This window comes from Desmodus rotundus, chromosome 6 (assembly GCF_022682495.2).
Source record: "Desmodus rotundus isolate HL8 chromosome 6, HLdesRot8A.1, whole genome shotgun sequence".
Lineage (NCBI taxonomy): Eukaryota > Metazoa > Chordata > Mammalia > Chiroptera > Phyllostomidae > Desmodus > Desmodus rotundus.
Window position 1 is genome coordinate 78751088 of NC_071392.1, and position 23154 is coordinate 78774241.

At 40.0% G+C, this 23154-nt stretch overlaps 1 protein-coding gene across 4 annotated transcripts in view; it reads left to right on the forward strand.

Annotated features, from left to right (window-relative positions):
• EXOC4 (exocyst complex component 4) overlaps positions 1-23154 on the forward strand; it is a 672527-nt gene that overhangs the window by 38508 nt on the left and 610865 nt on the right. For all 4 annotated transcript variants that reach the window (XM_045191093.3, XM_045191095.3, XM_045191096.3 and 1 more), the window contains exon 4: positions 17028-17212. In XM_045191093.3, the coding sequence (XP_045047028.2) occupies positions 17028-17212 (185 nt within the window). The remainder of the gene's footprint in view (positions 1-17027; positions 17213-23154) is intronic.

Genomic DNA, 23154 nt, shown 5'->3' on the forward strand with positions numbered 1-23154 from the left:
GAAAATACCTGTTTTTCTAATTCAGAAATACAGGGCTAGGATCTAGATTGGGCCAGCTTGAGCGCTGAAACTGTCAGTTCCAACCAAAACGGTGTGGTTAGGAGGCGGGAAGGAAGAACCGCTACCTGCAGAAAAGAGTGAATGTGTGGGATACACTTCTCGGAAGCTCCTTTGTGCTATTTGTAGTTCTTTATACATTCTGGATACTAATCCTTTGTCTGGTGGATGGATTGCGAATAAACCCTCCTCTCGGTGGTATGTCCTTTTCACTCTGTTTATGGTGTCTTTTGTTATAAAGAAGTTGTAAAATTTAATGCAGTAACATTTCTTTTTTTGTTGTGATTTTTATTTTAAGGATTTCTTTCTATCCCAGTGTCATAATGAGAATCTCCTACAACTTCTTTAATCCGTTTGGAATCTATTTCCATATGGGGAACGAACTGGGGATCTAATGTTATCTTCCGTGTAAATAGCTGCTTGGCTCAGACCATTTGTTGAGTCCGTTTCCTGCTGCTTTAGTATCACTTGGTCCCGTGCCAAGTTTTACATAGACGTAGGCGTTTCTGAGCTGTTTTGTTCAGTTGGTCTTCTCTGTATCTGCATCAAAGCCATGCTGTTTTAATTACTGTAATTTTAATAATTTATCTTGACAGCAGGTGAAGGCATTCCCTCACCTTGCTATTCACAACTGCCCGCGCTGTTCTTGGCCCTTTACTCTTCCACACGCATTCCAGTATCAGCTTGTCAGGTTCCACAGAAAGTGTAATGGGATTAACCTTAAGAGAATTTCATCTTTGTAATACAAGTCTTTCAAGGAACAGGGTATGTCTGTCATTTATTGAAGTCTTCATATATGTTCTTTATAATAACACTTAGTAATGCATCCCTTAGAGATACTCTGTTACATATATTTTGTTTCATCTCTAAGCATCATATTTTTATTTGTTAAAATAGTGGCTTTGTATTAATTATAATTTCCTAGTTATTCATTGCTGCTATATAGGCATGCTATAGATTTTTCCTTTTTAAATTGATCATATATTTCCCTGAAACTAATCCATATCCTGTCTGCCTGGAAAATGATGATTTATGGAAGAATTGGCTCAAAGTTCATTATCTCTGAATGTCTCAGGTAATTAGATACTTCTCATTTCATAAAATTATGTATTTATTTTATTGTAAGAATACTTAACGTTAGTAGATGCTTTGTTTTCATAAGCTGTATGTATTTCTTTGTAATATAACTGTTTTTGTTTGCATGGTAGGTCATTGAGGGCAGAGGCTAGATCTTACTTATTTTTATCTGCCCTGTACTTAGCATAGTCATATAGTCAGAGTTCACAGATCATTAGTCAGATGGGTAACTGTGTGAAAGAGTTTTATATCACTAAACAGAAAAGCATTTTATTCTCCCTCTGGGAGCTCTGGTCTGATTTTTCTCCTCCTTTTTATTTTTGTTTGCTTTTTAATAGTTCTGTAGTTTCTAATCTTTTTTTTACAACAAAAATAATAATTATAATAGCTAATATGTATTGAGTACTTGCTACATGCTGGTACTATTTTAAGTTTGTTATATTTGTTAACACATTTAATTCTTTCAACAACCCAATGAGAGAGAGGTTTCTGATGCCATTTCCATTTTCCAGACGAGGTAGTTGCTTTGCATGATCGGGGGCATTGGCATATCCTTCTGTCTGTAAGAGTGAATAGTGCAGTCTGTAAGTGCTCTTTCCGTGGACTTCATATGAAGAAATAATCACATTTCCTTTTCCCATGGTTATGCGATATTAGAAGTAAAATCCACTTAAGGCACCCGAAGGGTCCAAATGGAAATCCTTGCTGGAAGACATCAGAGGAAAGTGAAGACAATAACCTAGTCTTTCAAAACCCTCTGATTTCCTTGGATTCGTTTAACAAAAGATTTTGCATTTTTATTCTAAGGCAGGTGCAGATGCCCAGTAATTTAATCCCTACTCAGGTTAATAAATCCAGAGTAAATAAATCAGCGGTGACCCTGACTCCTGTCGGCTCCTGCAGCTCCTGCTTCACCGCTAGACTGCACTGATAGCTGCAGGCCTGGCTCCTAGATGGGATGTTTCTTTCTCCTTTTGATATGATAACCTGAGGATTGCGTGAAATAATTAAATCGTCACGACTGGCATTGTCTGCAAATAGGCACGGCCTTTTGTTTCCTTCTTCAAGGTAAACAGCTGCTGTTACCTTACAAAAAGCTCACCGTGATCCAGCAAGGGGCCTGTGCGCGTCACATTGAAACCGGAGACTTGATTTATACGGTCGCCTGTAGCTTTGTGATACGTGCCGTTTAAATTAGACCTTTGCAGGCATTGTGCCGGGTTGATGCAGGCACATTAATGACATAATTTCTGGTTGCTGCATCACATTTCTGCAGTCTGTCCTTTGTATTCCACTCACATTAATTGAAGTAATTTTGGCAGTGAAGCGTGTTTCAAACCTCTGCATTTAAATTGAAATTTTAATTCCCTTATTGTCTTGAAAAGACAGTTGAAGATGCCTTGTTACAGGTTTCATTATCACTCAAAACACTCCAGCTGCCGGTTCTAATGTACAATGACTGATTAATTCTGCGCAGAATTAGTAATATAAGAATAGCAGTGTCTTCCTGGTGGCATGAGCTAACCAGGAAGGTATTCCATGAGAGTTAATATTTTTATGAACTTTTTCTAAGGGAAATTTGTGTAGAAGTCTGCATCAGACTGAAATTGCACAGATGAGCTTTGAAAAATCACTTACACAAGTTCTGATTGATCAGCGCACAGAAGTCAATTCATAATTGCATTCAATCAGTGGGAACCAGACCAGTGCGAGTAGTTTTGAGGCACTTTAGCTGACAGTCACAGACTTGTGACTAAAATAATTTTTTTCGTTTCTGAGTCTTTCAGAGAGTGGAGAGATTTTGAATGTCTCTTAATCATTTTGTCTTTTTATTATTTATGTGCCTTTTAAAAAAGAATCCATAGCTGTATAGTCAGATAAGAATTATTATGATAATTATAATAATAATGTGTATTTATGTAACGGCCTTCCTCTCAGAGGACCCCAGAGTGCCTTGCCAAAAGAATGGTATGCTGGCATTACTTCACTTACACTGTGAAAATGTGGCCACAGCTGGTGGATGGAGAGAGTAAGGCAGCTATTTAATCGCATAGTTTTCTGAGTCTCTTTAATGAAAATAAGTATATTCATACTATATTTAACTTACAAGAGTCTCCGCAGTTGTTGGACACCGTTCCAGGTTGTGACTGTCAGCATGGGTCTTGGTGTGGGTCAGAGGGACCTGTGCTGAAATCCAGCTTTGACTTTTACTGACTCAGTGGCTTAGGGCGAATTGTTTAATCTGACTTTGCTGAAAGTTAGAGTTGAGGATAATATATACCGCACCGGTGGCTGAAGGGATTAAGAGATACTAAGCTATACATGTAAAGCAGGCTCCGTATAAGTGCTTAGAAATGTTATTTGTAATTAACTGATTGCTTTTCCTGATACTGTGGGAAAGAATGAGGTGATGACTCCCAAGTTATAATCCCAAAACCTGTTCTGAGGCGGACTTGTTTTGAGCTGGTAAAAGTGTTGAAATAGGGCTGGCAAGTTGAGCATTTTTTATTCCTTTTTTTTTTTTTTGCCTAACGTGGACCTCTGCCTGAATGAAAGATTGTTCCGAATTTTATGTTATCAAAGGGATTATGGTGGGCAGATAAGATGGGATTCTTCTCAGAAACTAGTCTAGCGCACTCTAGCACGTGCACTAGTGGGTGGTCAGACCCGAAGCACTATACCGTGGCTTTGGGGTTTGCCATGGACGAGTTCAGGTTCTGTGTCATCAGTTACCTGTTCAGCCTACATTAAGTGTATGCTTGTAGGGCACCCCTTGACTGTCTAATTATAAGCAGTGTAATTTGTTGGTAAACTGTCCAAAATCAGTTTGTTGCAAAATCTCTGAGTATTAAGTGTGTCACTGTGCTGAGTGTTATACTTTGGTGTAAGCCAGTTCACTGCTGCAGGGTGCTCACCAAAAATGTCAAGTTTGGTGTCAGAGCACTTGATGTTAAACTACTCTTTCTGTCCTTGCTTCAGTGAGGTTGCTTCTGTTGGTGCCAGTAAAACTTTGTCCTTGGCGAATAGCCTAATTCTCTTCTCATACTAAGGTCAGGGAAGGGGTGGTCACGCACCCTCTGTCAAATGATTATTGTACCAGAGAGAAAAACGGGGCCAAAAAGCACATCCCTTTCTTCTGACTTGAAAGTTTTTGAGGTCTCACGGGACGGTTTTTCTCATCGTGACTCTGGGAGGTTATGAGATGAAAGCTCTATAAACAGCAGGAGCTGGAACATTCTAATGAGTTTATTGAACTCAGTGACTCTGCAAAAATGTTTTAATATTCTGTATAGATTTCTTTACAACATGATAAATATATCAGTGATCAATAATGAAATAGCCACCATTAAAGCCCATCTGTTCCTGGTGAAGAATATTGACTTGAGAGACTGATGCCAGCATTCTATACTAATAACTTACCAGAAAAGAACATGACACAAACTTTGATCGACAGACAAATGAATGTGGTGATGCCATTGTCACTCATTTGTGTTGTTGGTACGTACGTATCTGTGAAGGTGGTCTTAACCTTGAAGGAGCTTACATGCTAGTAGGGAGAGACAGATGAGGAACAGATAAAGTGTGTCTCCTATCAGAATAAAACAAGAAAGAGGGACCAAGAGTACTGGGGGTGGAAGTATGATAGGGTGGTCAACTGTAGCTGCTTCTTGCTGCATTTGGGACCCCTTTATTCCCTCAAATATCTACATCTGATCTTTTCAAAAAGATTTAGGAAAAGCTGCCCTGGTTGGTGTGGCTCAGTGGATTGAGTGCTGGCCTGAGAACCAAAAGGTCACTGGTTTGATTCCCATGCAGGGCAGATGCCTGGGTTGTGGGCCAGGTCCCCAGTTGGGAGGCTATGAGAGCAACTGATTGATGTTTCTCTCACATATTGATGTTTCTTTCCCTTTCTCCTTCCCTTCCTGTCTCTCTAACAATAAATAAAATTTTTAAAAAAAGATTTAGGAAAAGCTAAAAATAAAGTTATTAAATAGGTAACCTTGGTTTTGTGACCAAAATTGAGTATTTCAGTGTGGCAGCTTTATTTTTCTCCTAGAATGTAAAAGTACAGGGCTTTGTAGCAACAGTTTTTCTTGGGGCTCGAAGCCCTTTTTATTTAGATTTGTTTTTGAAGGCTGGAGTTTCTAAAGGCTGCCCTGTTTTATAGGCAGCGGATCATTGAATTAGCTTTCCTTCCTTTTTAGTGTGCTCTCTTACCTGCCTATTTTATTTTAAAGCGGTGAGAAGTTCTGTTTTATTGCGCTAAACCTCATAAGTTTAGAAATCTTAAATTGGCTTACTTGGCTGTAGGGCTGTATTTCCCAAACCCTGCACATTAGGGAATCCTTAAAGTCACGGGGACATAAAGTATGCTATAGAGAGTATAGTCAGTAACATTGTAATAACTCTGTGGTGTCAGGTGGGCACTAGACTCATTGGGGTGATCACTTCGTAAATTATGTAAATGTCTAATTGCTATGTTGTATACCTGAAACTAATGTAATATTGTATGTCAGCTGTAATTGAAAAATAAAAAAAAACATTAAAATGAAAAAAAAATAATTTAAAAGTCCAGGTCACAGTCTAGACTGATTACATTGAAATCTCTAGAGGGTGGGACACCGCTAGCTTTAGTAATTTTTGACATTGTCCAGTTGATTTCAAAGTATAGACAAGTTTGGAACCATTGCCGAAAGGTATAGCCAATGCTACGTAATAAAGCAAAACTAATTGCCCTTGACTTTATTTAATACCAGCTCTGAGTAGTAGGAACAAAACAGTTGCAGAAGACAGACAGCGATATATGGAGATATTCACATTTATATGCAAATATCCGAGGGGGGGGCCAAAAAAACAGAATTATCTTCTGGAGCACAGGCCTCTTGTAGTACAGGCTTTCCTTGCTAGGTGAGTGTTCTAGGAACCCATCTGTATCCGTGTACCAGCTAGTATTGTTGTGAGAGGCTGCCTTTGGCTTCAGTGGATTTTTTTGGAAGATTATTCCCGTGTGTTTGCCCATTTCATGATGGGGGATTTATGAGCGCACCTGCCTGCACCACACTGAGTGTTCAGCAGTTTTTGTTGAAAAACGGCATAACCCCCATGCCCTATCTTCTCTAGTCACCCCATCTTGACCCAGGGACTGTTTTTTTGTTGTTTCCCTGGGTGAAAAAAAGTCTTCAAAGGGAAACATTTTATCCATGTGGAAGAAGTGAAACAAAAAACAGCAGGAGCATTAAAAGGCATCAAAATTGATGTGTTCAAAAGCTGTTTTGAGCAGTGGAAGAAACGTCTCGATAGGTGTATTGCATCAAATAGAGAGAGTACTTTGAAGGTGACTGAAGTTTAAACACATAAGAATGAATACACAATTTTTTATAAATAAATTCCATTTTTTGGGGTCCTCCTTCGTATATAAGTAGTTTGATTGATGTAGCTTTGTTCCTGTCATTTAGTGAAGTTTTTGGATAGAACTGATGAGTATTTAACTCTGATTCTGATGGTATAGCGTGATTATGGGTTAACAGGAGAGTTATTCGATGGTTAAAGTAGATGCTCTCCAGGTTTGGGCTAACTTGGAACTCTTCAGTGCTGTCATCCTGGTGCTCTGATTCCTGCATCTTTATTGTGGGTTCTTACCTGATTTATAGCCAGGATTTAATGGATTTAAATTGGGGCACGAATTTATTTACTGACAGGTGCTGGCTAGGTACAATGCGGTATAGTGCAAATAAAAATGGATTTAAAAACCAGACCTTATAAATTCCAGTCCTGACCCAACAGTTCACCAGTTTTATGAGCTGAGTCAAATCAATCACTTTCCCTGTTTTTCAGTATCCTCTTCTATAGAGTGGATATACAGATACCCTGTTAGCATTGTAGACAGTAGTGAGAGTAAGACCGAAATTTTGCCCAGGTGGAGTGCTTTGTGAAAACGTAAGGCAGTCTGAAGCTCAAATGGTGTAGCTGGCAGTGCCATCATCCCTGTCGCGCAGTGCCGGGGAAGAGAAGCAGCAGTTGTCTGGGCCTGCTTACATTACTTAGCATTCTCTACCTCCTGCTGCCATCACTACTCTTACCTGTTTTAATCAGCTCGACTCTGTGTGTGTGAGTTTGTGTGTTACACACTTGAGTCTGTAGGAGGAATTATCTAAGTCAAGAATAATGCACAAGTCCTTTGCTGCCTCCTCCATCACGTCCTGGTTTCAGCCTCACATATGGAGATGCTTCAACAGGTTTTTGATTGGTTAGCCTGTGGCCAATCACAGCCTAGGCATGTGTGAATTACAGCAGATGACAGTGCATGTTGTTGATGGGAGCCCCGTGTCTCAACTTGGTGATGGTCTGAGCATGCTGATCAGTAGCTTTTGGTTGGCTTGACAAGTTAGGAGGAGTGTGTTAAAAAAGTCTATTATCTCTGAGACCCATCCCAGTACTGAGTACTTGTGGTTGCCTAGTTCTGAAACTGCAGAAAGCCACATTCCTCTCTCATTCTTTTGTGGGACTTCAATAGTTTGTGCTAGTGAAGAGCTGTGTAAATCGTGAGCAGTGCTAATAATGGATGTGGGGCCCTGGCAGAATGTGGGTGAATTGCCCTGATTTCTGTGTGAGGCTAAAGTTAAGAGGACAGTTGTTCTGTAACTTTTTCTTGCTCCAGAATAACAAGATGACAAATACAAGTGACTTTGGGACACTTGGTAAGTGAGAGTATCTTTCCTAGTGGTCCTTTCTCTTGTGTTGGATTAGAAACCTCAGCTTCAATGCTCTCATTATGGGGCCCTGATGGGAACTGAGATTGGAGGGATCATAAAGTTAGGAACAAAGAAGGATGTTTTTTCATGAGTTTTTCCATAAGCAATTTTTATCTTTCTGATAAGGTATAAAGTATAGTTTACTTTCATCAGGAAAGTAATTGTGAAGAGATTTAAGTTCATTTAGAACCAAAAAGGATCGTAACTTGACGGTGTGCATCAGAAACCCTAAATATGTGCATGACTTTAGATTTGAAATTCTACTTCTAGATTGTTGTATTAAGGAAAAATTAAGAATTGTAATTTTGTGTTCAGAAATATGTATACAAGAGCCCTGGCTTGTGTGGCTCAGTGGATTGAGCTCTGGACTGCAAAGCAAAGGGTTGCTGGTTCAATTCCCAGTCAGGGCACATACCTGGGTTGCAGGTCAGGTCCCCATTTAGGGGGGGCGGTGTGTGAGGGGCAACCATACATTGATTAAAAAAATATGTATACAAGGATAATTATCACAATAAGATTTACGAAAGTAAAAAAAAAATAGCAATGACTAAAATATAGGGAATTGATTTATTTTTGGAATATTCATATAACAGGTTAGTATGAAAACAGTAAACATTACATATTTAATGATGGGCAGATGTATTGCCAAAGGGGGAAATATACGTTGTTCCCAATGTATTGCCAAAGGGGAAAAAAGCATATTTAAAAATAACAGTAGTTTTGTAAAAACTTTGTATGGAAAATGATTGGAAAGACTCAGTTAAAATATATTATTTTAGCCCTGACTGGGGTGGCTCAGTGGGTTGGGTGTCGTCCTGCAAACCAAAAGGTCAATGGGTCAGTTCCCTGTCAGGGCACATTCCTGGGTTGTGGGCCAGTCCCCAGTTGCATTGTGTATGAAAGGCAACTGATTGATGTTTCTCTCTCACATTGATGTATCTCTCCCTCTCTTTCTCCCTCCCTTCCCCTTGAAAAAAAAATAACTTAAAAAACCTTAAAATGTATTCTTTTAATTTATATTAATTAAATATATGATTTTAAAGAATATGGACCATCTTTTTTTATGTGATTTTCTGTGTTTTTCAAGTTTTCTTGAATGAGCAGTGGTTTGTAATTTGAAAGAAAAATAAAGGTGAAGAAAAAAAAGTACAGAACTGCCAGTCAGGATGGCAGCATAGGTAAACACAGCTCGCCTCCAAATCTGACAACTATGGAATTAAAGAAACCACATCCATCCAGACTGATAGGAGGCGCAGAGACACTGAATGGGCTGGTCCCACACCCACTTGTGTTGGATAAAAATTTGCAAGGGATATTTTGGGAATGAGGAGTTCCAGCCCCATACCAGGCCCCCCAGCCAAAAGGTTCCATTGACAGGAAGATAAGTCCCTGTAACTTCTGCCTACAAAAACTCCAGAAAAAGAGCTAAGTGAAATGAAGGTAAGCAATGTATCAGATGCAGAATTTGAAACACTGGTTATAAAGATGCTCAAGGAACTTAGGGAGGACCTCAATAGCATATAAAAGATCCTGTCCGAAACAAAGGATACACTAATTGAAATAACAATTTACAGAAAAACAACAGTAGAGTAGATGAAACTGAGAATCAAATCAATGATTTGTAACATAAGGAAGCCAAAAACAACCACTCAGAACAACAAGAAGAAAAAAGAATCTAAAAAAATGAAGATAGTATAAGCAGCCTCTGAGACAGCTTCAAGAGGTCCAACATCTTCAAGAGGTTCACATCATAGGGGAACTAGGAGAAGAGAAAGAACAAGAAATTGGAAATCTCTTTGAAAAAATAATGAAAGAAAACTTACCTAATTTGGTGAAGGAAATAGACATGCAAGTTCAGGAAGCACAGAGAATCCCAAATAACATAGATACAAAAGGGCCTACTCTGAGACACATCATAATTAAAATGCCAAAGGTTAAAAATAAAGAGAGAATCTTAAAAGCAGCAAGAAAAAAGCAGTTAATTACCTAAAGGGGAATACCCTTAAGACTGTCAGCTGATTTCTCAAAAGAAACTCTGCGGGCTAGGAAGGGATTGGCAAGAAATACTCAAAGTCATGAAAAACAGCTGAGACTGCTCTACCCAACAAAGCTATCATTTAGAATCAAAAGGCAGATACAGTGCTTCCCAAACAAGAAAAAAACTAAAGGAGTTCATCATCACCAAACCATTGTTACATGAAATGTTAAAGGGACTTAATTAAGAAAAGATCAAAACTATGAACAATAAAATGGCAATAACTACATACCTCTCAACAGTGGAATCTTAAAAACAAACTAAGCAAACAAGAAGAACAGAGACAGAATCATGGATACAGAGAATGTTTTGATGGTTGCCAAATGTGACGGGGTGTGAGGGAATGGGTGATGAATGAGGGGATTAAGAAGTACAAACAGATAGTTACGAATAGCCATGGGGATGTAGAGTACAGTGTAGGAAATGGAGCAGCCAAAGAACTTACACACATGACCCAGGGACGTGCACAGTGGTGAAGGGATTGCCTGAGGGAGTGGGGATGCTGGGTGGAGGAGGGAAAGGGGGGAAAAATTGGGACAACTGTAATAGCATAATCAACATATACAATAAAAAATAAATAAAGTTTATTTGTGGGCCTTACCTTTTTTTTTTTTTAATCTGTAAAACTGTCCTGTGGCTCCAGTCTTGACAACCTTTAAATGTCCCTTACAAAAGAAAATTCTTATATTTTCCTTCTCAGGCACCGTCATTCTGCGAGGCTTACGCTAATGGAATATCTTAGAAGACCTGGCTTCCCCCCTAGATGTTTGTGTTAATAAAATATGGGAATTATTTGTGGTAGAATGCCTTGATGTTTAAGAGAGAAGAAAATGAAACAAGATGAAAACAAAAATAAGGGGGGAACTCCAAAGCTTAAGAATAGCTTAATAAAATGGTTTGGTTTTAGAACAAGTCTATATTTCACAGCAGTAGTAGGATAGATTTTTCACGAAGCGAGAAGTCACATTTGATCTCTTTTGAGTTTTGTTTTTGAAGACAGAGTTGAAGATACTTTAAAGAAGAAATTCACCAGCAAGAGGCCATTTCTTTGACAGCACTTTATCTCACAGCCCGCCTTCCTCCATGCACTTATCAATAACTTCATCTCATTTGCTTTATCCTGGAAATTCCATTATCTTCCAGGCAGTCTATTGCATTAAGCTGGTTAGTACCTAATATTGCCTCATTTGCATTGACACATGCTTGACCCCAGTCCTTCTGCTCTCTTTGTTAATGCACCAACAAGCACTGATATCTCTCTGGAGCATAATCATTTGGCTGTTAGCTCAACTAATAACAACTCTTCATTTGAGCTTATGAAGGTTTATTAAATAAAAACATGCAATCACCCTGGCAGTAAAGTAATGAAGGGAGAATGGACGTAGACAGCATCCTGTTTTAAGAGAGCATGCTGAGTCTGCATTATAGGTATTTAGTTTCCTTAGGGAGAAGGGGCACCTGAATGGGTTGGATCGATACTATGTTAGCAAACTGATTTTAAGTATGGGCGTTTTTGATTGCCTGATTTGATCACTGATTAGCTACAGGCTGAGGAGTTAGGGGAAAAACAGTGTTCTTGCTCCAGGCCCTTCGCCTTGCCTGGTGCTTCAGCTCCCTGGAGAAGTCTGTCTTAAGAATCACACTGTCAATAGCCCTGAGGCCTTAAGTCCCTGGCGAAGCTGAGCCTACTGGAGCCCAAAGCATCTTCCCCTTCCCGGTTCCAGGACATGTTTCTTTGTTGTTTACAGCCAAAGGGTTTTTTGGTGTTCTTATTTAGTTAAGGCTGTTAGAAAAATTTGTTTAACTTGTGTCTTCTTATAATACGCAGGTAAGAAAAGAGAGGGTATCAGTTCTCTGGAATAGTGTAATTTGATATCTTTTTACTGCATCCATAAGTTGGGCCAAGGCACATGTTCAGAAGGTTTATGTTGTTTTACTATAGAAAAAAAAAAAAGCTTCCTTAAGGGAGACAAAGTGACCAATTCAAAAATGCTAAAACATTTCGGAAACATGTAATTATCAGAGTCCTGAAGGAAATACTTGTTTTGGACTCAACAGTGGCAAATATTTTCTTTCTTAGGGAATATTGTTGCCAAAATAAGCATTTTCATTAGCTAGCAGCTGGTGTAGTTATCAGGTTTGTTTGTTTGTTTGCTTATACCTGTAAATTTTCCTTCTTTATTTTGGCTTGAACCTTAGTTCTATTTAGGAACAGTTACTAAAGTCATGTACCTCTGTGTAGCTCACCTCCCCCAACTAAAAACAAAATAAAAAGACCAGTGGTTTCCTTTCTGCAGTGAAACAGCTGTTGGGAATGGTCAACTTTGGTGCTTCTCCAAAACATTTGCATTGGTTTATGCTAAAGCACAAAACTAGATCGTCATCCGATCAGCTTGAGGAAGATTGGCAGAAGACAAATACTTGACTAGGGAATAATAATTTCCTAATTTAAACCAAAGTGAAGTTGAGAATAGACACTTGGGAAAGAAAAATTACTGGCACTGTAGTTTCTAATTACAATGAGTTCTTTTGTTGTAGACTTATGTCTCATCTCAAAGTAAAATTTGAAAAGTCAGACAAGACAGTTCTTGATTCATGTACATATTAGCTATTTTTTGACCTATTTTTTTTGAGTTGTGGAAACATTTTTCGGAATTTCTGTTTTCTTAATGGGCAGGCTTCTAATAGCAGACGTGCTGTCCTGCTCAATATCATGTGTTAAAACATTTTGTAAGTGTTTGCTTATTTTCATAATCCTAAAGGAAATACTTGTTTTTATTCCAAAACAGATTTATGTTATCTGTCCGAGCAGTTTCCCGTTGTGTTGAGAAGAAAACCAATGTTCTGTTAGGTAATAATTGGTGTTCTGTGAAAAAAATCCCTACTAATAGTATCTCCCCCATCTCCCCCCTCTCACCCCCAAATGATTTTATGAATACATGTAAGAAAAATTCCAGATACACTCGTTGGCTCATTATCTCCTTATAGGAATCTGTAAGAAACGGGTGGCATACCTGAGCATTCTAGGCCATCGTAGGGGTCACGTGGGGCACGAATGAATGGTAAGTGGTTGGTGGGTAGATGTGTAGGCAGCATTCGCCAGTGAGCCGTTCCACTGTCTGTTGTCTGCTTGACCTCCTTTCTCTTGCTGTGTTGTCCTACAGTTTTAGTATATATACTTGTGAGATTATTTAGTGTCACAGAGAGTCACACTTAGGGACCCAATTTTGATAATTTCTCATGGCCACTAACCTGGGAGACCGTTTTGCTGCTCGTCTACTTAACTGCATCTCTTGAAGTTCTGTTGATGTTTCATCAGAGTTATTTTACAAGTGTTCCTACTGTAGTCATTGAATTTGGACAACAGTAAAATAATTTATGAAACAACCATTCTAAATACATTAAAAAATCTCTTTGGTTGTGTTTTTATTAGTAAAATCCATCCACATCTAAATGTAGATGGATTTCTCTTTTAGGGAGGCCTTAATGTGAGTGAGTGCCTGGAAGGCAGACCCCACCCTACACCCCACTCCCCAGCCCCGAGCGACAGAATTGACCATCAGCCCTGGTGGCTGGGGTCACTGTTCGCTGCCTCACCGAGTTTTTCTTCACCAGTAAACTTTATGGTACAGGCTACTTAAAGCAAGATAAGGTAAAATGTCAGGTCTCTAAAGTGATGTTCTAGGCCTTAAGTGTTGCATTAACTAGTATTTTATTCACATTTGTTTAGGTGCCACTTAGTAAGGTTAGAGTAGGGGAAGACACTGGTCTTGCCTAAGTCCCATAATTACACCTTTATAAATAGATTTTTAATGAGAAGGACAAAAGAAAGCACTGTGTTTTCGTATAGAAATAAGATACTATTCTCTATTCTTGTTATGGGAAGGTTTTCAAATCTTTGAAATTTGAAGACGCTGTGTGTGTGTGTGTTAATTGTACTTGTATTTTGGGTCAATAGAACTTACTCAGAAAGTTTGTCATATAAATCAGTGGTCCCCAACCTTTTTGGAACCAGGGGGACTGGTTTTGTGGAAGGGGGGGAACAGAAGGCGGAGTGGTGCAGGTGAGCTTTGCTCATGCCCCATTCCTAACAGGTCTTGGACCCATAGTGGTCTGCAGCCTGGGGGGGTGGGGACCCCTGATCTAAATAGTCATAATGGCTCTATGAAGGAAACAGCACTTTACTGAAAATGTTACTTTGAAGCGTGTTGAAAATACTCTCTGAGATTTCTTTATCCATGTAATAAATAGGTTTTGTTAAAAATAATTTCAGTGAACACTCAGTATGTGCCAGGCACTGGGCTGAGTGTTTTGCCTATATTTAAAAAAGGGTTTAAGCCCTGGCCAGGCCGTTTAGTTGGTTAGAGCATCGGCCCAATACACCAAGGTTGTGGGTTCCATCCCCAGTCAGGGCAGGTAGAAGAATCAACCAATGAATGTAGAAATAAGTGGAACAACAAATGGATGTCCCCCTCCCTCCCCCCCCTCTAAAATCAATAAATAACAAAAGATATTTTTAAAAATTTTACTTAGGTGGCTTTGAAAGTTGACATTGTCATATAATTTTATATTTGGAACTTGAGCTATTTGGGTTAAAAAGCTACATGCAAATTCCTGCAAATAAATGGAGTGTGGATGTGTGGTGGGTGATTTTCAAGCTTAAACATCGCAGTTGGATTTAATCATCATAAGGGATAAGGCTACATGATGGACCAGTGGTTTACCAATTATTTTTCATTTTCTGGATCTCCATGTCACTGAAGGTTAATGCAACCTCTTTTCTCTGCCAGAGACTCAAGTTAAAATCCATTTTAGAGCACAAGTGTGAATGAATTTGTTGTTGTTTTTCCTCCTTGGGGACACTTTGGTCATTTTGCGAGGTTGCCTTTCCATTTGGAATTGCCGGCAGCTCAGGGCTCCTGAGCGAGTGGGGGCGGTTGCAAGTCAGCATGAAAATGAACTGGCAGGCTTCAGAGGGCAGAGCTGGCCCAGGGCTCGTCACTCTTTCATTCCCTGATTCTTTGTTGTTAAGTTAAGGAAACTTATTTGCTGCTGACATTTGATTGTAGCATATCACAAAACAAGTGAAATGTTTGTGGGTTAGCCTTTGCATTTTCCTCCCCCTCCCAGGCCAGCTTGCGTGGGGCAGCTCCGAAGCTTCCTGTTCTCACCGCCCACGAGCCCCATCAGGACTGTGCATCCTGGCGTAGATCTCTGATCGGCACGTGCCGCCGCTGCGTTTCATGGCTTTCACTGTCTGTTGCCTTTGTAGGAGTGCTTCATGTTTTAGGGGCATGTTCATTTGCATAAGTACATTTAATGTTTTTACCCTGAAGTGAGTAGTATTAGATACTGCCTTTATTTGTACACATTAGGAGTATTTAGAAGTATAACCTAAGCAGGTGATAGTCACAGCACATTAATCCCTTCAGGGAGCTGGGTAGCTGGTAGTGCTGTCCCCCACCCCCAGTCCAGCGGTGGTCATCTCTTCTCTGTTGCTGTTACTACATTTACATTCTTTGTGTTACTCCATCTTCTCCTTTTTCTCTCCCAAGGAACAGTACCTAGACCATTCTCTTTAAGCTTTTTTTTCATTAAAAATACGTAAGATCTTTACACAAGAAGAAATAAATATAATTTTATATACATGGATAAAAGGGGTGCTATCATACATGCTATTTTTTGAGACCTACACACTGTGGTTTCAAAATGACTTGCTCCGGGTTCCCCGTGTCCTGTCCTCTCCGTTTGTGTGGGCCTTCCCACACCATTTTTATTCATCCAGTCCGTTTTGTCTCAACGTCTTTCAGATTGCACCTTACTCCAGCAGTGTCTCCCTCTGCGTGGTTCATCTCCCGCTCCCCGTTGAAATTCCCTTTCTTCTCTCAGACTGGGTCAGGCTGAGGAGAGGGGGTGGCTCCTGCCGTCTGCGTGTAGTTCGTGCAGAAACTGCATTGCCCTCTGTGTGCACGGGCGTGCGAGTGAGAGAGAGGGCCGGCTGTACGCAGACTCAAGTAGGCGTGGGCTAACCAGGCTCTGGTTCGTGGTCACCATGAGAGTTAACAGTAACACTCACAGTGCGCTTTTATTTAGTCTTAAGGGCTAGCTTTGAGAGTCGATTTAAACCTTTAGTGCATGGAGTTCTTGTGAGAACATGAATGATACACTCATGTAATTGGGGCGGTCCTTTTTCTGGGTCAGTTGATAGGCAGTATATGTTATAGGCAAATCGTACGTATGGCTTTGCTGTGGTACCTTAGATGCTTTCCTGTTTATCAAGGTTGTTTGTTTCAGCGTTCTGCGTCTCAGGTGGTAAGTAAGCCCTTCAAAGGCAGAGTAGGCCTGTGTGCATTATGCCATGGTCACCCCTATTTCACGGGGCACATGTCCAAAACCCCCAGTGGATGCGTGAAACCACGGATAGTACTAACCCTTATACATGCATACTATTGTTTCTGCCTTTAGATACATCTATTATGAAGTTTAATTTTTAAATTAGGCAGTTTCATAGAAAGAAGATAGATTTTGGCAATCTCAGCATGCAATTTGTGTTTCTTATGAGAATTTTTACCTATTCACTTAAAGCAAGCATTAAAGGTCTTTGGCATGTCCAAATTACCAGTATCACTACTCTTGCACTTTGGGGCCTTTGTTAAGGAGAATAAGAGTGACTTGAACACAAGCACTGTGATACCGTGACAGTCAGTCTGATGGCTGAGACGGCTGCTGAGTGACTGATGGGGAAGGTAGTGTACACAGTGTGTACATGCGGTGCACGGGGGTGATTCAGGTCCTGGGCCCGTCAGCCTGGAGGGTGTGAAAGGTCGTCACACTTCTCAGAATGGCATGCAGTTTAAGATGCGTGACTTGTTTATTTCTGGGGCGTTTCCATTGAATATGTTTGGACCTTGGTTGGACCCAGGCAACTGAAATTGCCAACTGTGAAACCACGGGTGAGGGGCCACTGTACTCTAGGGTCTGATGTTTGGTCACAAGACTATCGTAAACTCTCCTTCAACGGTATTTTTAAAAAATAGTCTTTCATATTTATAATATTGTTAGATTATTTACTTTTTGTACTTAATTGTCTTTTTCCCCCTCTTCAGGTGTCAGCAGTCGAGTCTTTGGAGGGCCCCCTGCTCCAGGTGGAAGGGCTGAGTGACCTTAGGTTGGAGCTTCACAGCAAAAAGATGAATCTTCACTTGGTTCTCATAGATGAACTGCACCGGCACCTGTACATCAAATCCACCAGCCGAGTTGGGCAGCGCAACAAGGACAAAGGGAGGATGAGGTCGGTTAAAGAGGCTCTTTGCTACAGTGTACGTGGCAGTGTAGAAGTGTAGGGAATAGTATTGTTTCCCAGAATACTGTAGTTTATTTTACTTCTGTTTTTTAACATACATCCTGTCTTTGAAAATACTCCATATTCTGAAAGGCCGACACTCAGAGTTTGTCTGTTCCTTCACTGCACACCCATTATGGTCCTTTGTGTGAAGATGCATAAGAAACATTTACTGCGGGCCTTTAATATGCTGGATCAGAGATACTCTGGTTATCCCAGAGGGAAGAGGAAAACACCCTTAACTCGGATAGTGGAGTCAACCTAATGAAGAAATGCAGGTGTATGAACTGAAGTTACAAGATTCTTTGTTGCTTAGGGTCGTCTAGCTTTAGACAGTCCTCTTTCTGGAGTAGTTCAGGAGAGTCCTGTATTGAATGGCCTGGGGTAGGCGCAAGAAATCCATTAGGTTAGTGTAGACCCGGTGGGGAGTAGACCAGATCTTAAGATAGTTGAGACAGTAGGACATTGGCATTGTTAACATGTAGCAGAGAGCTGTGCACGTCCTTTCCTTCCAGGAGTCCTTTAAAATAGCCATAAGGTATTTTCAGAGGGCAGTGTAGCACTATCCACTGCAGGCTACTTGGTCATTCTTTTTCATCAGCTGTGGACAAGAGGAGCACTGGAAGCAGTGCATGCCGGGAATGAAATCCTTAAAGTCCTGCCCTGTTCAAACAAAGATTGCCAACTCTGTGTGTGAAGCTGCTCTTTAGTCCGAGACACTTTCCAGAGAAAGAGGAGTTTCTGTCTTTTTCCTGCATATGGGCACTGGAAAAACTTCTGCCCAACACAGAAGATGAGCTAAGGGTTATGTACCTGAGACTCAGTTTCAACACTGGATATGAATAGAGTAACTGCCAGTACTTGAGCGGAGAGTAGAGGTGGGTGGGGGCCATGCTTAGGAACTTCCTTCCACAGTGTCTGGTGGTAAATAGTGGGTCTGAACAGATTTCTTCCCATGCAAGGATTTAAAAAAAATACTCTGGGTCCTGTGAAAATAGTCTGTAGCATATGAGAAAATGAGCCTTACCTTGAGGTCTCAGAAAAGATCATTTCACTCTGGCCTGGTAGCTCAGTTGGTTAGAGCATAGTCCTGATGTGCCAAGGTTGCAGGTTCAGTCCCTGGTCAGGGCACATATGAGAATCAACCAAGGAATGCATAACTAAGTGGAACAAGAAACTGATGTTTCTCTCTCTCTCTCAAATCAGTAAATAATTACAAGATTATAAAGCATTTATTTGAAAAAATTTATTCAGCTAAACAGGAAAACTTTAGGAGACTGAAGCTTATGGTTTCTGAAAAGTTGGAAGATAATGTAGTAGATTATTTTTCAAAATTATCACTCCTCCACTTTAGTGGGAAAAATGTATTCTCTGCTTTTCTATTTATGGGCTCTTGCTTTTGCCACCCGATTAACACATGGCACAAGGAGGGACCTGAAATGGGCTGGTGCCAGTGAGCATGCCCTCTCGTGCCCCTGCCACTGCCTCAGTGGCGCTGGTCCCAGGAGGAGAGCGAGAGACACGTGGAACTCGTCCAGGATCAGCTGAGCTGCCCAGCCTGGACCAGCCAACCGTCAGAGTATGTGCTTATTGTTGAATGTTACTGAAATTTTGTAGTTGTATGCAGCAAGCATGTAGCTTCTATGGAACGTTAATAGGAGTGATAAGAATAGGAATGGGAAAGGTACAAAAGAAGTAACTGAAACATGAACAAAATATAAGGAAAACCAAAATAAAATAGGGAAATAAAGTATTCATTTTTAGAGAGAGGCATTAGAAGAATAAGTCAGTGATATGGTGGGAAAACTTCCTCATTGTGAAGAAGGAAGAGACGAGATGATGAAAGATAATGTATGTGAAGGATGGAGAATAGCTATAACTCAGTGATTTTAGGTATTCTGCCGAATGACACTGAAATTATCATGTATAGGCTGAATTGTCTCCCCCTAAACTTTATGTGTTGAAGTTCTAACTCTCAGTAGCGGAAACTGTGGTTAAATTTGGCCGTAGGGTCTTTTAAGAAGTAAGTAAATTAAAAATGAGGCCGTCGGGGTGGGTGCTAATTGAGTACAGCTGATGTCCACATAAGAGGAAATTTGGACACAGACTTGCTCAGAGGGAAGACCTTGTGGAGACGCAATGATGACATGACCTTCTACAATCCAGGCAGAGAGGCCTCAGAACAAACCCGCCCTGCCACTGTCTCAAGCTTGGGCTCTAGCCTCCAGAACTGTGAAAAAATAAATTTCTGTTTGTGAAGCCACCCAGTCTGAGATATTTTGTTATGGCAGCCCTAGGAAACAAATAGAGAAACAGAAGCAATACCTATAGAGTAAATGAAGAAACCTGCTTAAACAGGAAAAAAACCCACCTTGATCTGCAAATCAGACAATTTCAAGGTAAAATTAATGAAAAAAGTTACTCTTAGATATGATCCAGAAATGTTTACGAATTTCAGAAACAAATTCTGTAAGTACCAGGGAGAAAATTTATATTATCTGTGATGATGTGATAGTTATTTGCCCATCCAATATTTATTCTCCCCTTCTTCATTTTTAACAAAAACCTTATTTTGTTCTTGGGGGCCGGAAGCCCAGCTACAAAGCTACATTTCCTAGCTTCTTACATAGCTAACAGTAATTAGTGAGACTTCTGCTTGCAAGCTGCTGCATCGGGGCTCATAGGAAAAAGTTTAAAGGTGCCAACTAAATTGGTATGCTTACTCTTTACCCTTCACTTGCCTCCCATTACTTCCCATGTAGAAGGTGGGTTGGTGCCATCAGTCCATGTGAGGCATGAGGGGACCTGCAGGATGGAAGCCACATTGTAATCTCTTTAATGACACGGATCATGTTAATAGCCCTGAATAGGTTACGTCTTTTATGTGACAGGAAGGAGAACCTTTGTTCTCCTCAGGCCCCTACTGCTTGGGTCTTCTGTTTGATACAGTTGACCTAGTCCTGATCTGTAGAAAGGAGGGAAAATCAGGATCTGCTGACCAGGAAGTGCCAGAATGCGGCAGACCACAAAGTCGGCAAAGGGTGTAATGGGGAAGAGTTGGGACCAAAGATTTCCGTACCCAGCCAGGTGGAAATTGGTGTGCGTGAGTGGCAGAGAGACATTCTCAGATATAAATTAACAAAATATAAATCACTCTCATTTCCTGAGAAGAGTTCTCAATCATGAACTCTGATATAAACATCAAATTCAGCAACTTGGGAACAATCAAGTTGTAGGTCGTTTATAACCTCTGCAAGGCCTGCATACCAGTAAATATGTAAATTTACATTAAATAATTGCCAAATATGTTTTTACAAGTTCAAAAATATTAGCTGAAAAAAATTTTTTTTAAAAGATCTAATAGTAGTCTAGTTTCATTCTTTTGCATGTGATTTTCCATTTTTTCCAGCATTATTTTTGAAGAGGTCTTCTTTTCTCCATTCTATGATTTTGGCTCCTTTGCCGAAAATTATTTGGCCATGTACATATGGATTTATTTCTAGCTATCCGTTCTGTTCCATTGGTCTGTGTTTCTGTTTTTCTGCCAGTACCACGCTGTTTTGACTATTGTTGCTCTGTAGTGTAATTTGAAGTCAGGTAGTGAGATACCTCTGGCTTTGTTCTTTTTCTCAGGATTGCTTTGGCTATTGTCTTTTGTGGTTCCATACAAATCTGATGATTTTTTGTTCTATTTCTTTAAAAAATGCAGTGCTAATTATCATTGCAGTGGCAGTCATATTACAATATGTAGACTTTTCAAATTAACATGTACACATTACATTTAAACAATGTTATATGCCAAATCTATTTCAATAAAAATAAATACATGATAAAAGGAAAAGAAGGTATATGTGGTCAAGAATACTATACAATAATAAACAGGATTTATTATTTATATTGGGGATTTATTATATATCTCGATATTGTTAGCAGAGACTGGGAAATTTGGATAGGCAGGAGACAGAAAGGAATGCTGGATTCTTGTTTAAGTTGAGTCAGAAGTTGTTTTATTTTGGATTTTAATAATTGGAGGAAAATAATTTATTTAAATTTGTGTATGTTAACCTGGATAGGTGTATTTAACTATTTCCATATTGAAAAATCACTAGAGAAAACAGCAAATATATTGTCTGCTGCAAAGGATGACGTATTAGCCAGTGCTCTTGACTGCCAGTAGTAGAAGTCGGTCCTGGAAAGTAAAGCAAGGACAGGAAGTTAGTGGAAAGGTATCTGGTAGGTCACAGAATCTAAGAGAAGGAGGTCTGTGTGGTCAGCTCTAAAACCCGGGAGGGACCAAGAATGATGAAGCCACTGAGCACACATCGTAACAGACAAGCTGTGGAAGGGCCTGTCTGGTTGTGGGCTGCCCTGCTGGCACCGTGCCTGCGTTGCTGGGGTTTGACTCTCAGGTCACAATGTTCTGTAAATGTCCCTCCATCTTTTCTTTCTGTCCTCAAGATTCAAAGTCCTGGCTGGAAGCATTCAGTTTGTTGAACCTGGGATATGTCTGGCCGCCTTCAGCTTTTATAATATGAAGTAATGTCCTCTTCCTTTTTTTTTTTGACCAGGACAGCTGAGAGTCTCTCCAAATACAAAGACTGTTTTGATTGTTGGTATCCAAAGCAGACACACAAAACCCAACGACCTTTCTACTGCTGGAGAAAAGAAATCACATACATATAAAGAACTATATTTCTGAAGTAGAAAGGAATTGGAATGGTATATATTTAAATCTGTATCCTTTCAAGGGTGTCCAACCTGCGGCCTATAGGCCGCACACAGCCCAGGATGGCTGTGAATGCGGCCCAACACAAAATCGTGAATTTACTTAAAACGTTACGAGATTTTTTTTGTGATTACATGTCACAATATATTTAATGTGTGGCCCAAGACAACTCTCCCTCTTCCAGTGTGGCCTAGAGACACTGAAAGGTTGGACATCCCTGAATGCATAGATATAAGTGTATGTGTGTGGAAAATCCCCGAAAGGATAATGCTGAAACACTGACTTACTAAAACGAATTACCTGCGGGAAATAAAAACGGAGAGTGGGGATTAGGCAAGAATGACTTACTGCATACCCTGTGCCTTGTGAATGTACTAGTCATGAGCATGTATGTGTATTATTATTACTTTAAAATAATACAGTTATTGATGATGCTTTTGAAGATCACTTTTAATGAAATGGCAAAATGTTTACTGATGAAGAGAAAAACTAGGATTTAAAATTCTATACAGGATCATCCAAAGAGTGTTGAAAAAAGAGAATGTGTACAGTTTGTGTGTGGGGGGGGGCAGGGATGAGTGGACAGGCAGAGGCTTTGTTCTGTTCAGTGTTTTGGAAGGGCCTTGTGCCAAAATTATATCAGTAGATTTTTTTTTTCGTATTTTCTAAAAAGAACCCTTACTATCTTTATGAGGGGTGACCCCCCAAAATGGAATTATTCTCTCTCCCTGCTAGGTGAGTGTTCTAGAAACCCATCTGTGTCAGTGTACCAGCTGGTGTTGTTGTGAGAGGCTGCGTTTGTCTTGAGTGAATTGTGTTTGAGGACTCTTTCAGAGCGTTTGCCTGTTTCATGATGGGTGATTTATGAGCGCATCTGCCAACACTTCACTGAGTGTTCAGCACTTTTTGAGCCCTCGTGCTCTACCCTCCCTATTCACCCCAACTCGCCCTGAGTGACATTTTTTGTTTCTCTGTATTAAAAAAGTCCCTAAAGGGAAACGTTTTGCCGATGTGGAAGAGGTGAAACAAAAAAAAACAGCAGAAGCACTAAAAGGCACCAAAATCGACTCATTTAAAAGAATACTTTGAAGGTGACTGCATTTTAAACGTGTATGAATAAATACACAATATTTTTATAGATAAATTCCGGGGTTTTTTTTGGATC